The following is a 13084-nucleotide window of genomic DNA, read 5'->3' as shown; positions in this document are numbered from 1 at the left end:
TTCCTGAAAGTCAAGCTGATGTGTCTGACCTCTGTTCTTGAGTCACTGTAATTGGCTTTACAGGCCAGGGTAAATAAGTCTTGAGGTCTATAGTGGGGCCAGGATACTAGCATCTGATGCGCCATAAATAAGTCAAGGTCGTGCCACTGCAGGCTTCTTTTTAAGTGGTGATGAACTATGAGGCAAGGTCCTGAAGAAAAGGGTCTTCATTCCTTGACTTAGGCTGGGTGATCTTAAACGTGTTTCTTCTTTTTTTCCATAACTGGATGGGAAACCTGAACCAGGTATGCCTTCGGAGGATTACCTGGGTCAGCCACCTATATGTGAGGTGACACCTTCAGATGAAACATCAAACGCGTGCTGTCACTAGCCAGTCCCAAAATTCACATCGCTCAGCTCCGCACGCTACCCGCCCTGAAATCTCAAGGCCCTTATTCCGGCAATAGCGCCAACTCATGGAAGTCAGGGCGCGTAGGATCCCGCCTCTTTTAGGCCGCGCGCGGAAATCAAACGCGATGCAGACTCCTGGGGGGCCGGGCCGCGCACGCTCCGCTCCCTCGCCCCGGCAAGCCGCGGCCGCCGCCAGCCCGCCGCAAAGCTGGGCGGGGCCGCCTCGAGGCAGCTGAGACTAAAAGGGAGTCGAGGAGGAAGAGGCCGGAGGCGCGCTCTGCGCAGGCGCGCGGCGCCCCGCCTCCCTAGCGTCGGCTCCCGGGCGGGCGGCGCGGACCCGCCCACTCCCCCCGCGCCGCCTCACGGCCCCGTCCCTGGCTTCACCCCGACGCCCTGGTGTGCGCGTCCTCCCGCCGGCCTACAGGCCGGGCGCTTCCGCCTGCCCTGCCGCTGCTCCTCGCGGCCCCAGCTTGCGTTCACGCTGTCGCCCGGGCCAGCGCGGCCGCGGGCAACCGCTCTCCCTCCCACACCTACCCCGCCCCCTCCCAGTCTTTTCCGCTCTCCGGTCCCCCTCCCTCGGCCCGCAGTCGCTTCTCCAGATGAGGTGATGGCATCGTCCAACTTCGGCAAGATCCAGATCGGGATTTACGTGGAGATCAAGCGGAGCGATGGTGAGCGGCGCCGTCGGCCGGCCGGGCCAGCCCCACATTCGGGTGTACACGGAGGGGACGCGGGCGTCGGTCGCCTCAGTGATTGCTCCGTGGGTTGTGGGGGCGGGAAAGGCGGCGGCCGCTGCGCTTTTGTGTGTGGTGTGTGTGTGGGTGAGGCCACCGTGGGGTCCGCTTGGGGCGCCGCTGTGGTGCTGGGGATGGGGAGGGGCCTTGAGGAGGGCTGCGGGGGTCTGGGCTGCGGGGGACGGCGGACGGGGAAGGGGCCTCGGGTGTCGCGGGCTGTGTCTCTGGGGGCTTCAGGCGGGCGCGGAGGCCAGGAAGACGGCCCCTCGCTCCTCCTGCGATCGCCATCCTCGCCGGCTGTTGCAGCCCTGAAGGGAGTGGGCTTCTTGAGGGATGACCCTGCCGCGCGTTTCAGCGCGGCCTTTTCATTATTACTGGCCCCTTTGAACGTTGCGGGTGGGGAGGGTGCAGACCCGTGATTTCAATGTGTAGAGAACCGACTTCTGCTTCAGAGGCTGAGATGGGGGGAAAAGACCAATTCGGTTGGTTTAAACTGCTGTCTGGTTGTCAGGCCTCTTCGGCTGTCGTTTCTGGAGCATGTTTCTTTCTTTCTTTTTGCTAGCCCTTTCTTTGGGAGAAGGATGTAGAGAATGTCGTGCTCAGCCATGAATAAGGATGAGGGAGCAGTGGGAAGAAAATTCCGATAAGCTTCTCAAAGATAATAAGACTGAAAGGGAAGGAGAGGCGACGAGCACCGTCAGTGCGAGGCTTTGCCCAGAGGGTGGGGGTGGGTGACCGGATGTTGATTTTTTCATACCCTCGGGAGAGGTAACAGAAAAGTGTGAGGGGAGGTGAAGACAAATGTTTAATAATAGTGTTTTTTAAAGCTTCAGGCTTATGTATCTTTCTGTAGATTCCTCTTGGGGAAGATGTTTGTTTCAATAACTTGGGGTGGGGAGTGAGGTACGCCGCTAGACTTGGAAATAATCTATGTCGTGAAGGAGAGAAGTAAAATTCTTTTCCTTCGGTCTGAATATTGAAGGAACTAGACTTGTGTTAAATGTTCTTGACTCCACCTCGCTGTACCAGTTTTTTTAATTTATGACTTACTTTCTGTCCCTTAGCCTAGTAAGTAGTAACCTTGCTATCACATCCACATCCTTTTGGTTTCTACCAAGTTTGACCAAGATACGTGAAGCTAGATTTTTTATGTTATCTGTGATATATTGGAAGACCCTATATAGCTGATGGATTTTTTTTCCTTCTTTGTACTTGAGGTCATTTGTGTCAGCAACTGGAAGCATTATTATCCTGTATGTAAAAAGATAAATTAGTGGGAAGGAGATGTCTCCTTTACTTGGGTTGGGGTTTATTTTTTTTTCTCCTCAGATTAACTATTGAAACAGTGCTGTGTCATTTCCTTTTGGGTGAATGAGTTCACTGTATATCAGCAAAAGTAGTATTTATATATTATTTTTAAAACTTTGGGTGCAATAAAATGCGTACTTTTTTACATTATAAACCTTAAACTGTGATTATGTTAACTGTAAAATCTGTTATTGGAAAAAATAGCATTCATATGACATTTGAGAGGATTGTATATTTTCAAGGCATTTTTTCTGAGTTGACGTCTTTTATTTAAATATATTGAGCTTGAAGCAGTATTGGTTCTATTGCAGTTCTAGGGTGGTGGTGTTAATTGCTGTCAAGTCACTTCCTTGAGCCTTATAATATTCTTTCCCCTCTTCAGCCTATACCAGAAATTCTCAGACATACAAGAGTATTGTGTTCTTATATACGTGTTAGTGACCAAAACTCACATTTCAAAAGCAGTTTTCCCGTAAGAAGTAGCGGTAAATAATGGAAATCTTTACATATTTATGGGCCTTGGATGCATGATGGAGTTGGTAGAAGACAAAAGATTAAGTTGAGAACTTGAAAGGAATAATCATTTGCATTAGATGATGGTGTTTCACAGTAGAAACTGGTATCTCAGAGACCTCCCTCAAGCTTTTCCTTTTTCCTTTAAAAGACACTGTTTTGCTTCCTCCCACTTCTACAGCAGATCTGTGTTGGGTGAAACACTAGTGGTTGTTGTAACTAAAATAAACTTTACCGTTTGATGAGCACTAACGCCTGAAGACAGTAGAAATCACATGAGTGAAGTAGGGCTGCTTCAGATGGCTGTTAACTGCTTATTTGATACTCTGCATGCTTGCTAATGGTGATCCTTGTCCTTATTTCAGACCATGCTTTTCCATTAGTGATGCTTATATGTTATTATGGCATATTCCAAGGGCAAACAGGTAAACTTAAGAAGGACTTATTCTTACCTTTCAAGACTCTGCTCAAAATCTAATCCCAGTAAGTCTTCATAGTACTAAAACCAGATGGCCAGCCTGCCTCACACTTCTTAAGTCACTTTGTACCATTCACTAGATAACATATTTTCGTGAGTATTAGTATCTGGGTAAATTTCTCTTAATATTATGTTTTCAAACTATACTAGGGGAGGGGTGGTATGGAGAATGCAGTGGTGGAGGGATGGCAGGCTACCCATAGCCACTTGAGCCAGAGACCAGATGTTACAGGATTATACCTATAATAGACTGTTAATTTCCCTGTATTCCCCTTACGTGCCTAGCAGAGTTCCTTGCATTTGTTTTTCAGTGAATCATCCATTATTGGATTTTTTGTTTTCAAACATTATTTTAATTAACCACTCAGATGAAATCTTACTAGGAAGTGAAACTTCCACCTGGACTCATTCTGTACTGCTACCAGTCTACTCTGGACCCCCACTCTCCACATTGACCCCTTAGTTCAGGATCCCCAGATTCCACTGAAATTGAGTGATCTGCTAAGGCTAATTTGAGTTTTATGGTATTCTAAGGTGAGAGATGACTGGAGTTAGGCTTGGACTCCTGAGATTGTTCCCAGCCATAGGTGATAACCTGGTATGAAATTGGATTGGTTTCTGGAAATGAGTACTCATGTATAATTTATTCTCTTGTATTTGTCTATTACCTTTCTGATTCAATTCCTTTTTGAAGTCCAGTGACTCTAAAAACTACAGTATTACTGTTGTGTAGCTAGTCTTATTGGCAGATTTTAAAAACTGTACTGTTAAAACATTTCTTACTGGTTGTACACTATTTGATATTTTAAAGCTGCAGCTAAGATGGGATTATTTTGGGGGTCTTTTAGTCACAGTATTGAGATACATGAACTGAAGGAAATCAGAATATCTGAACTAGAAGGATTCTTGGAGATAATCTAGTTGTCATTTTTACAAAGGTGGAAACTTAATCTCAAATTATAAGTGAATTGTCTAGATTTATACAGCTTGTTAATGACAGCCACATATGTCTTGCATAGCATAGAAACTAGACTATTAACTATAGCAGTAAAGAGAGAATTCTCTGTTATTTCAGAAACATACTGTTTTTGTTTTCTACAGCAGATAAAGGTGTAGGAGATTAACTTCTCATTTGGGAAAGCCACCAGAGAGCAGTGTTAGAGAGCTTGATTGGAATGATCCCTGGTAGAAGGTGATACAGTATCGTTACTAGAAGGTCACCAAACCAAGAATAACTTTGTAGGACTGTGGAAGGAAAATATTGCTGTTTCTTAATTATACATTAGTGGAAAAGTTTTTTTGATTAGCCCTGAAATCCATGGGAAATCGAAGATTTCAAAGAAATTATTAGTTGGAAATTTTGGAGCTTAAGGCAGATAATCTTTAGAAAAGGTTTTAAATGGCCTAATTCTCATATGGGAATTCCAGAACACTTAATTGTGCTCATGCAGAACCTGTACATTGACCAAGAGACAGTCATTCGAATAAAACGGGGATACTGCATGGTTTAAAATCAGGAAAGATGTGTGTCAGGGTTGTATCTTTTCATCATACTTATTCAATCTGTATGCTGAGCAAACAATCCAAGAAGCTGGACTATATGAAGAACGATGCGGCATCAGGATTGGAGGAAGACTCATTAACAACCTGCATTATGCAAATGACACAACCTTGTTTGCTGAGAGTGAAGAGGACTTGAAGCACTTACTGAGGAAGATCAAAGACTGCGGCCTTCAGTACGGATTACACCTCAACATAAAGAAACAAATCTTCACAACTAGACCAATAAGCGACATCGGGATAAACAGAGAAAGATAGAAGTTGTCAAGGATTTTGTTTTACTTGGATCCACAGTCAATGCCCATGGAAGCAGCAGTCAAGAAATCAGATGACGTACTGCATGGGGCACATTTGCTGCAAAAGACCTCATTAAAGTATTAAAAAGCAAAGATGTCACTTTGAGGACTAAGGTGCACCTGACCCAAGGCGTGGTATTTTTAGTTGCCTCATATGCATGCGAAAGCTGGACAGTGAATAAGGAAGACCAAAGCAGAACTGATACATTTGAATTATGGTTTTGGCAAAGAATATTGAATATACCATGGTGTCCCAGAAGAATGAACAAATTTATCTTGGAAAAAGTACAGCCAGAATGCTCCTTAGAAGGGAGGATGGTGAGGCTTCTTCTCACATACTTTGGACATGTTATCAGGAGGCACCAGTTCCTAGAGAAGGACATCATGCTTGGTAAAACAGAGGGTCAGCAAAAAAGAGGAAGACCCTCAAGGAGATGAATTGACACAGTGGCTGCAACAGTGGGCTCTAACATAGCAATGATTGTGAGGATGGCACAGGACTGGGCAGCGTGTTGTTCTGTTGTACATAAGGTCTCTATGAGTCAGAACCAACTCGGTGGCACCTAACAACAACAATTCTGCACATACTTTGCAACATTCAATCTTCTGCTAATTCATCTCTATGTTAGTATTATGTAGGTTTTTGGCGAATAGAGTGTGTATTTAGGTAATAAAAATGAACCATATAGCAATTTACTGTTTTTAGGTTCAGTTTTGTGACTCTGATTATGAGGATGGGATGGGAGAATTTATGGATTAATAATATCCTTTTACATGATGACTAGCATGATAATGGTTCTACATATGTATTTGTTAGGCCTCCATAGTTTGCCAAGTGTTTTCAAACATATTATCTAATTGGATCCTCTTAGAAACCCTGAGGTAAGCAAGGTAGAAAGGTGGTAGAGTTAACATTTTTACTGAGGTAGAATTCACATAACATACAGTTAACCATTTTAAAATATACAATTCAGTGGCATTTAGTGTAATCACAGTGTTGTGCAACCACCACCTCTCTATAGTTCCAAAACTTTTCATCACCCCAGAAAAACACCCCGTAGATGTTAAAGCAGTTACTCCTCCATTTGCCCTCTTCCTTTATCCGTTGGTAACCACTAATCTCCTTTCTGTGTCTATGGATTTTCTATTATGGATATGTCATATAAAGGGAATCATACAATATTCAACCTTTTGTGTCTGCTTCTTTCACTTAGCATAATGTTTTCAAAGTTCAGCCAAGTTGTGGCATTTATCGGTACTTCATTCTTTTTTTATCACTGAATAATATTCCATTTTATGAATATACCATAATTTGTCTATCCATTCATCTGTTGATGAACATTTGAGTTGTTTCTCCCTTTTGGCTATTGTGAATAGTGCTGCTATGAACATTTGTGTACAAGTTTCTCTGTGGACGTATGTTTTCATTTCCCTTGGGTATATGCGAAGGAATAGAATTGCTGGGTCATACGATAATCCTATGTTTAATTTTTTGCAGAACCACCAAACTGCTTTCCACAGCAGCCACACCATTTTTCATTCCTATCAGCAATGTATGGTGGTTCCCATTTCTCTAAGTCCTTGTTTTGTTTTGTTTTTAATTCATCCTAGTGAGTGTGGAGTGGACTCTCTTTGTGGACTTAATATAGAAAGCTGAATAAGCTCATGGCTCTTGTCTAAAGAAAATTTAGACAAAATGAAATGGAGTATCATCTCATTGTTGGTTAACCCTAAGTTAACTCTTTGCTACTATCTCCAAAGAGTAAAACGAAGAGGGTATCTCTTTTTAAAGTTACGCTTCTGCCCCTTCCATAGGGCTTTCTCATTTTTGGTACTGAACTGTTTTTCTCCCTGATTGGCACAAGTGGTTAAGCGCTAGACTACTGGTGGTTTGAACTCACCCAGAGGCACCCTGGAAGAAAGGCCTGGTGATCTGCTTCCCAAAGGTCACAGCCTTGAAAACCATGTGGAATTCAGTTCTGTTCTGCAACACATAGGGTCACTGTGAGTCGGAATCAACTCAGTGACAACTGGTTTGGTTTAGTGTTTATTTTTCTCACTATCTACCACGATAAAGCCTGCAGTTCAAATGGACCTTCACTATAGTGTGGGAGTATTTAGGTATATAGATCTCAAATGATTATGGCTTGTAACAAAATAATATCTCATATTGCTCTGTTTTCTTATTGCAGATGTGATGAAATACATTTTATTTACAGCCTACTGTATGTCAGGCAAGGGAGCCCTGGTGGTGCAGTGGTTAAGTGCTCAACTGCTAAATGAAAGGTCGGCGGTTCGAAGCCACCAGCTGCTCTGCAGGAGAAAGATGTGGCAGTCTGCTCCTGTAAAGATTTACAGCCTTGGAAACCATACGGGACAGTTCTACTCTGTCCTGTAGGGTCACTATGGGTCAGAATTGACTCGACAGCAGTGGGTTATATGTCAGGTGTTGGAAATACAAAAAAGGATAAGGCACACATAGTTCCTGCTCTCAGACATAAATAAATGACTGATGTGTAGTGTGATTAGTACTGGTAGCGTATGCCATTCTGCGTGTACATCATAACCACTTGGCCTCTTGAGGTTTAGGCCCTTGAGTTTCACTCTTAAAGTTATGGGTCTTCTGGATGGAAAATATGTGTCATACATGCTGCCCCTCTCTCCTCCTCTAACCATGACCGGTATCCTTCATGTCACGCTTTCCTGATAAATGCATATTCAGCCTTGGAATTCTTAATACAGTTTCCACCAGTCTTGGTAGCCCCTGTCAGTCAATTGACATTTTCATTATTTGTCATTACTGGCCTATTTTCTCTAATACCCATTTGAGTTATAACTTTTAACCTCTGTTTTGATGTCTGAAGGAATAAAGTTTATCAGTTTAAATTTCTGGCAGACCTGCCCCTCACAGCGAGTTTCTCTCTTGATATTCTGGGTTGGAGTGCAGGTAAACACAGGAACCAAGGTAGCAGAGCATGAAAACAAAAGTAGAGCCAGCTGCTGGTGCCAGTATCTCCACACAGTATGGCCAAGGGATTATAAGAGTCAGACATTTTCCTGGGCTATATTTTATTTACTGTCAAAGATTTTTTTTTCCGGGTTTTGATTGGTCATTAATTTTAATCAGACTTCACCTGTATAAAAAGTTTTAAAGGAAAGACAGGATCAGAAAGGCGCATCCTTATAGTAAAATTGCTAAGGGTCTACACCCTGCTAAGAATGACCCTTTTGATCATAACTCTTGACCAGCAGCTCTCTTCCCAGCCTCACCTTCATATCTTACACCTTCTACACTGCTGCTTGAATTGTTTCTTCAATAAGTCAATTCAGGTGACTCTTGATACCTGTAGGGAGTTATTAACATTTGTGTGTCCCTTTATAAGCCAATTGCTTTGCTAAATATATACAGTAGCTTGTTTGATTTTTATGACAGTGTATAAGGTAGATGACATCTTCCCCAGTTTACAGAATAGGAACTCTTTACTGCACAGAACATATAAACTGTAAAATATTTAAGCCTTAAGAAAGGCCATTTCAGACATTTACATCATGTGCATTGTTCAAGGCTTTGCAGTAAATATTTTAGGAGTATGGGATATGGGTATATTTAGTGTACAGTTTAGAAATGTAGTTGTGGGAATTCTCTTTCCAGACTGGGTAGGGCTAATATAGTGGGTCACAACCCTGACTGCTCATTAAAATCACCTATGTGCTTTTAGGGGCAGGGAAGAATTAAACAAAGGAACAAAAACCTCACCAATATCTGGGTCCTTTGTCTAGATATTCTGTTTTAATTGGGTTAGTGTGGAGCGATGCATTAGCATTTTATGCCAGTGTGCAGCCAGAGTTGTGATCTGTTATTTTAGAAAAAGTGCCATCTCCTAACAGTGATCTGATAAGATTTTATGGAAAGTGAAATTTAAATAGTGGGAAGAACATGACCAGTAAATTGCTTTTGTTGGGGAAGAAGGCATTCCAGGCATGTGGCACAACATGGGAGAAATCCCTGATCTGGAAACAGACAGAGGGCAGTCAAGTAAAGAACATTTAAACCAGGCAGGAGGGAGAATGAAGGTGAGGAAATAAGGAAGGAGGGGTAATCTGTGGCACATTTTTAAGACTTAGAAACAAAGGTGAGGTAAGGATCTTAGAATTAATTTCTAGGACACTTGGAAACTACTAGAGGACTTAATCTCCTAAGAGCAGTAAGAGGAGTTAGTGATTAGTGATAGATTAGCGGGAGAGTAGTACTGAAAATGAGAGCTAGCAAAGATAGGATTGCATAAGTCTAGGATGGTGAGCAACCATTAAGGAACAGAGATGAGCTACAGAAACACTGGAAAGTCTTGAGTGTAGATTATAAAATCTTTTCAGTTCTGTTTAATGAAGCTAATCCTGTTCATGAATACATTGTAGAGGACTGTATAGCCTGTATGCAGTGTAATACCAAAGAGGACATCTAACTCAACAGAGGCAGTTTACTGTTTTTGCCAGTAATATCTTAAAAGTAAGTGAGTCTAAGATTTAGGTCACTTACAGTGAGTTTCCATATGCAGATCAGAAATTTACTTAACTGTAACTAACCGTTTTGCTCTTTTAATTCCAAAACCCTCTTGGAATTCCTGGAAGGGAACAGGAAGGAAAAACAGTATTTAAAGAATCTGGTTTTAGCTTTTAGCTCTTAAGGGATGAAGGTTTTTGATATCTTGAAATACAGCTGCTCTCCTTTACTTTTTCTTTGCTGTTATTTTTGGCTTCTTTTTCTTTTCTGCCCCAGGTTTTGCCATCCCTTTTTTATCCTCAAGATTCTGAATGACATGTCGGCATTTAGAATCTTGTAACTTATGTTTGGAACTTAAAAAGCGGGGTAGGAAAACATTAAGTGTTAAGAGTCAAAGCTACTCTTGAAGTAGTGGATCAATTAATGACAAGAATCAATAATTTTTTAAGAGTGAGTATCAACCATAAAAGGTTGAAGTTGAGGTAAATTTTTGCTCTTCACTTTTGTCATGCTCAGTCATATTGGCCAATATGAGATATTTAGGGTGTGTTGATTAAAAAATTTTTTTATCATGCAGTGAGAGGGACTCAGACATAGTACTTGAGAACCTTTGCCACATTTCTTTCCTTCAGCCCTAGACATTTTGAGTTTATGTAAAGTTGAAGTATGATGCCATGTGTTGTGTCTAGAAACTTCATTCCTAAGAGTAAATGGAATCTACAGTTTACCTGTTCTAGTTGAATGATAGGGAATACCTTCTGTAAGCTATGCACATGAAATTTCATTATATATTATTTCATGAAAATTGAGTTGGAGGTGCAAATGACATTAGACTTTTTCTTCGTAGTATTTTTAAGCTTGTAATTTACTGTGGACTACTGAAGAGATAATTAGTGAACTGCCTATATTATATTTAGAAAACGAGGACAAATTAGAGGCCCTAATTGAGTGAAGTAAGTCTTGGAAGTTAACCAGAGACAGCTCTTTGATGAAATCTTACTATTGGTCAACACTTTCTTGTACTTTTATAGTGAGGAAACTGACTTGTCCAATGTTATACATAAAATAAGTAGCAAATCTGAGATTAGAACACAGATTGTTTCCAAGTTCTACACGGTAATTTTTTTTAGAAAAATTCTTTGTGTACTATGGATATTTCAGGCATTGGAAGTTGGATATACATAATGCTTTCATTTTCCTTTCTATATTATAATTTACTCTAAGGTGTTTTTATTAATCCAAATAGTCGCTCTATCTGATGACCTTTGAGGGTATAGATAAAGGACTTTTCACTAGGAAAGATTACTATGTCAATTAAAACAAAATAGTAAATAGCTTTTACATGCAATATAAGCACTTTGTGTCTATAATTTCTTTTGAAAAAGAAATTCTGGTCTTCTCCGGTCTACCTGTCGTTGCCTAAATTTAGGCCATTCTTGCTCACGAGAATTTCAAAAGCTGAGACAGGTACCATGCTGTCATGTAAAAGGATGCTTTTTATCAGATAAGCAACTATATTGCCAGCAAAATACAACAGATTATAGCAACTTGCTAAGAGTGTGCTGACATAATAGATCGATTTGGGTGCCTGTTCAGATTTAGTGATCTTTATTTTATAAAACTGTTGTTTGAACTTGTTTTTGGTTTCTGTGTGGGTTGCATTTTTCCTTTTGTTGTTTTGTTTCCCCAGTTATAGCTGAGGATTGACTATAGCATGACCCTAAATGTATATGTATTTTCTTTGTGTGCTCTTGGAGTTGCAGTTTCACTGAGAGTGATACATTGCCTTTAACCTTACGTGCTCTTTTGGATTCCTTAATTAAAAGTAAGTAGAACTTGCCGTTTTCTTCCTACCCTTCAGATCTTTCCTTCTTTATTCATGTAGGTGCTTCTTTCTCTATTCCCTAAATGTTGATGTTCTTCAGGGATTGGCTGTTAACTTGCTGTACTTCCCAGTCAGTATGCTGTCCCTGGGTAAACTAAATGTTTCTCTTCAGCCCAGGCAAAAAAAATCCATTGCTGTTGAGTCTATCCCAACTCATAGTGACTCTATTTAACAGAGTAGAACTGTCCCGTAGGGTTTCCAAGGCTGTGAATCTTTACACAAGTAGACTGCCACATCTTTCTCCCACGGAGCGGCTGGTGGGTTCCAGTTGCCGATCTTTCAGTTAGCAGCCCAGCGCTTTAACCAGGCACACATCTCAGATTCATCATGTCCAAAATTGAATCCACCATCCAGCCCCGCAAACCTGCATCAGTATCTCTCATGTCTTCCTCGACTCCTTGTTCTTTCTTAATACCATATCCTATCATCATATTCTCTTGAATCTACACGCTTTTTCCGTCCCTATCACTATTGGTCAGGCTAGCATCATGTCTTGCCTGTATTGTTGCAACGAGTTCTTAATAGGTCTCTCCATCTTTGGTTGTTACTCTTTCAGAGTAATTTTCAATCAAATAATTTTTATCGCCTGATTACCTTGCTTAAAACTTTTTAATAGCTTCCTCTTCTGCCCTTGGTATATGTAAAGTTCAACTCTAACGTGGCTTACTAGACCCTGAACAATCAGACCTGCCTCTCCAGTCTCATTTCTTGTCACTTTAAGGGACGGTATACTCTTGGTGGAGGTCTGCTGATGGCAGCAGTTAAGAGCTCAGGTACTAACCAAAAGGTAGGCAGTAAATCCTATGGGGCAGTTCTATTCTGTCCGATAGGGTCACGATGAGTCGGAATTGAACGATGGCAGCAGGTTTTTGGTTTTATCCTCTAGGCTCGGTGGACACCTCACCTTTATCTAATCTAGGTAACTGCTGCTGCTTCTTTATGCTTCTGTTAAACATCCCATCCTTAGGGAGGTCATCCTTGATTCCTAGACAAGGATGGAGCCCCTGCTTTATGTTCTCCTAGTCCTTTCTGCTTACCCTGTCAAATACTTGTAAGATTGTATTAACTGTTTAGTTCTCTCTCTGGTTGAGATCCAAGTTCCCCTGTATCCCCAGTTCCTAGCACAGGATCTCTACACAAATATATTTGCTGCACCAGTGATTTAATGAACTTCTAGCTGTGCTGTTCTTTCAGTTCTCTGTCTATTCAAGTTTTTGGCATTCTAGAAAAGCAATTGATTTGTATTGTTCATCCTCCAGCCATCAAGAGTATGACATGACAAGGTATGTGTCATTGCTTTTAATGCATACCTTTAATTTTCCTTTTAAATTTAATTATCTGTTTTGAATAGCAGTCAGTGATTAAGCTCTTGGCTGCTAACCGAAAGGTCTGTGGTTCGAACCCAGCAGCCGCTCCACG

The 13084-nt window shown here is 41.4% G+C and overlaps 1 protein-coding gene across 3 annotated transcripts in view; it reads left to right on the top strand.

Moving 5' to 3' along the window:
- Nucleotides 1–695: 695 nt before the first annotated feature.
- The window catches only part of KIF2A (kinesin family member 2A), an 80025-nt gene continuing 67636 nt past the window's right edge, over nucleotides 696–13084 (top strand). For 2 of the 3 annotated variants that reach the window (XM_004374558.1, XM_004374557.1), the window contains exon 1: nucleotides 696–1061. In XM_004374558.1, the coding sequence (XP_004374615.1) occupies nucleotides 998–1061 (64 nt within the window). In that variant the 5' untranslated portion in view covers nucleotides 696–997. The remainder of the gene's footprint in view (nucleotides 1062–13084) is intronic. The other variant, XM_004374556.2, reaches the window with a different exon arrangement.

Source organism: Trichechus manatus, unplaced genomic scaffold (assembly GCF_000243295.1).
Source record: "Trichechus manatus latirostris isolate Lorelei unplaced genomic scaffold, TriManLat1.0 scaffold00029, whole genome shotgun sequence".
Classification (NCBI taxonomy): Eukaryota; Metazoa; Chordata; class Mammalia; order Sirenia; family Trichechidae; genus Trichechus; species Trichechus manatus.
This window is presented reverse-complemented; position numbering and strand designations above follow the sequence as displayed.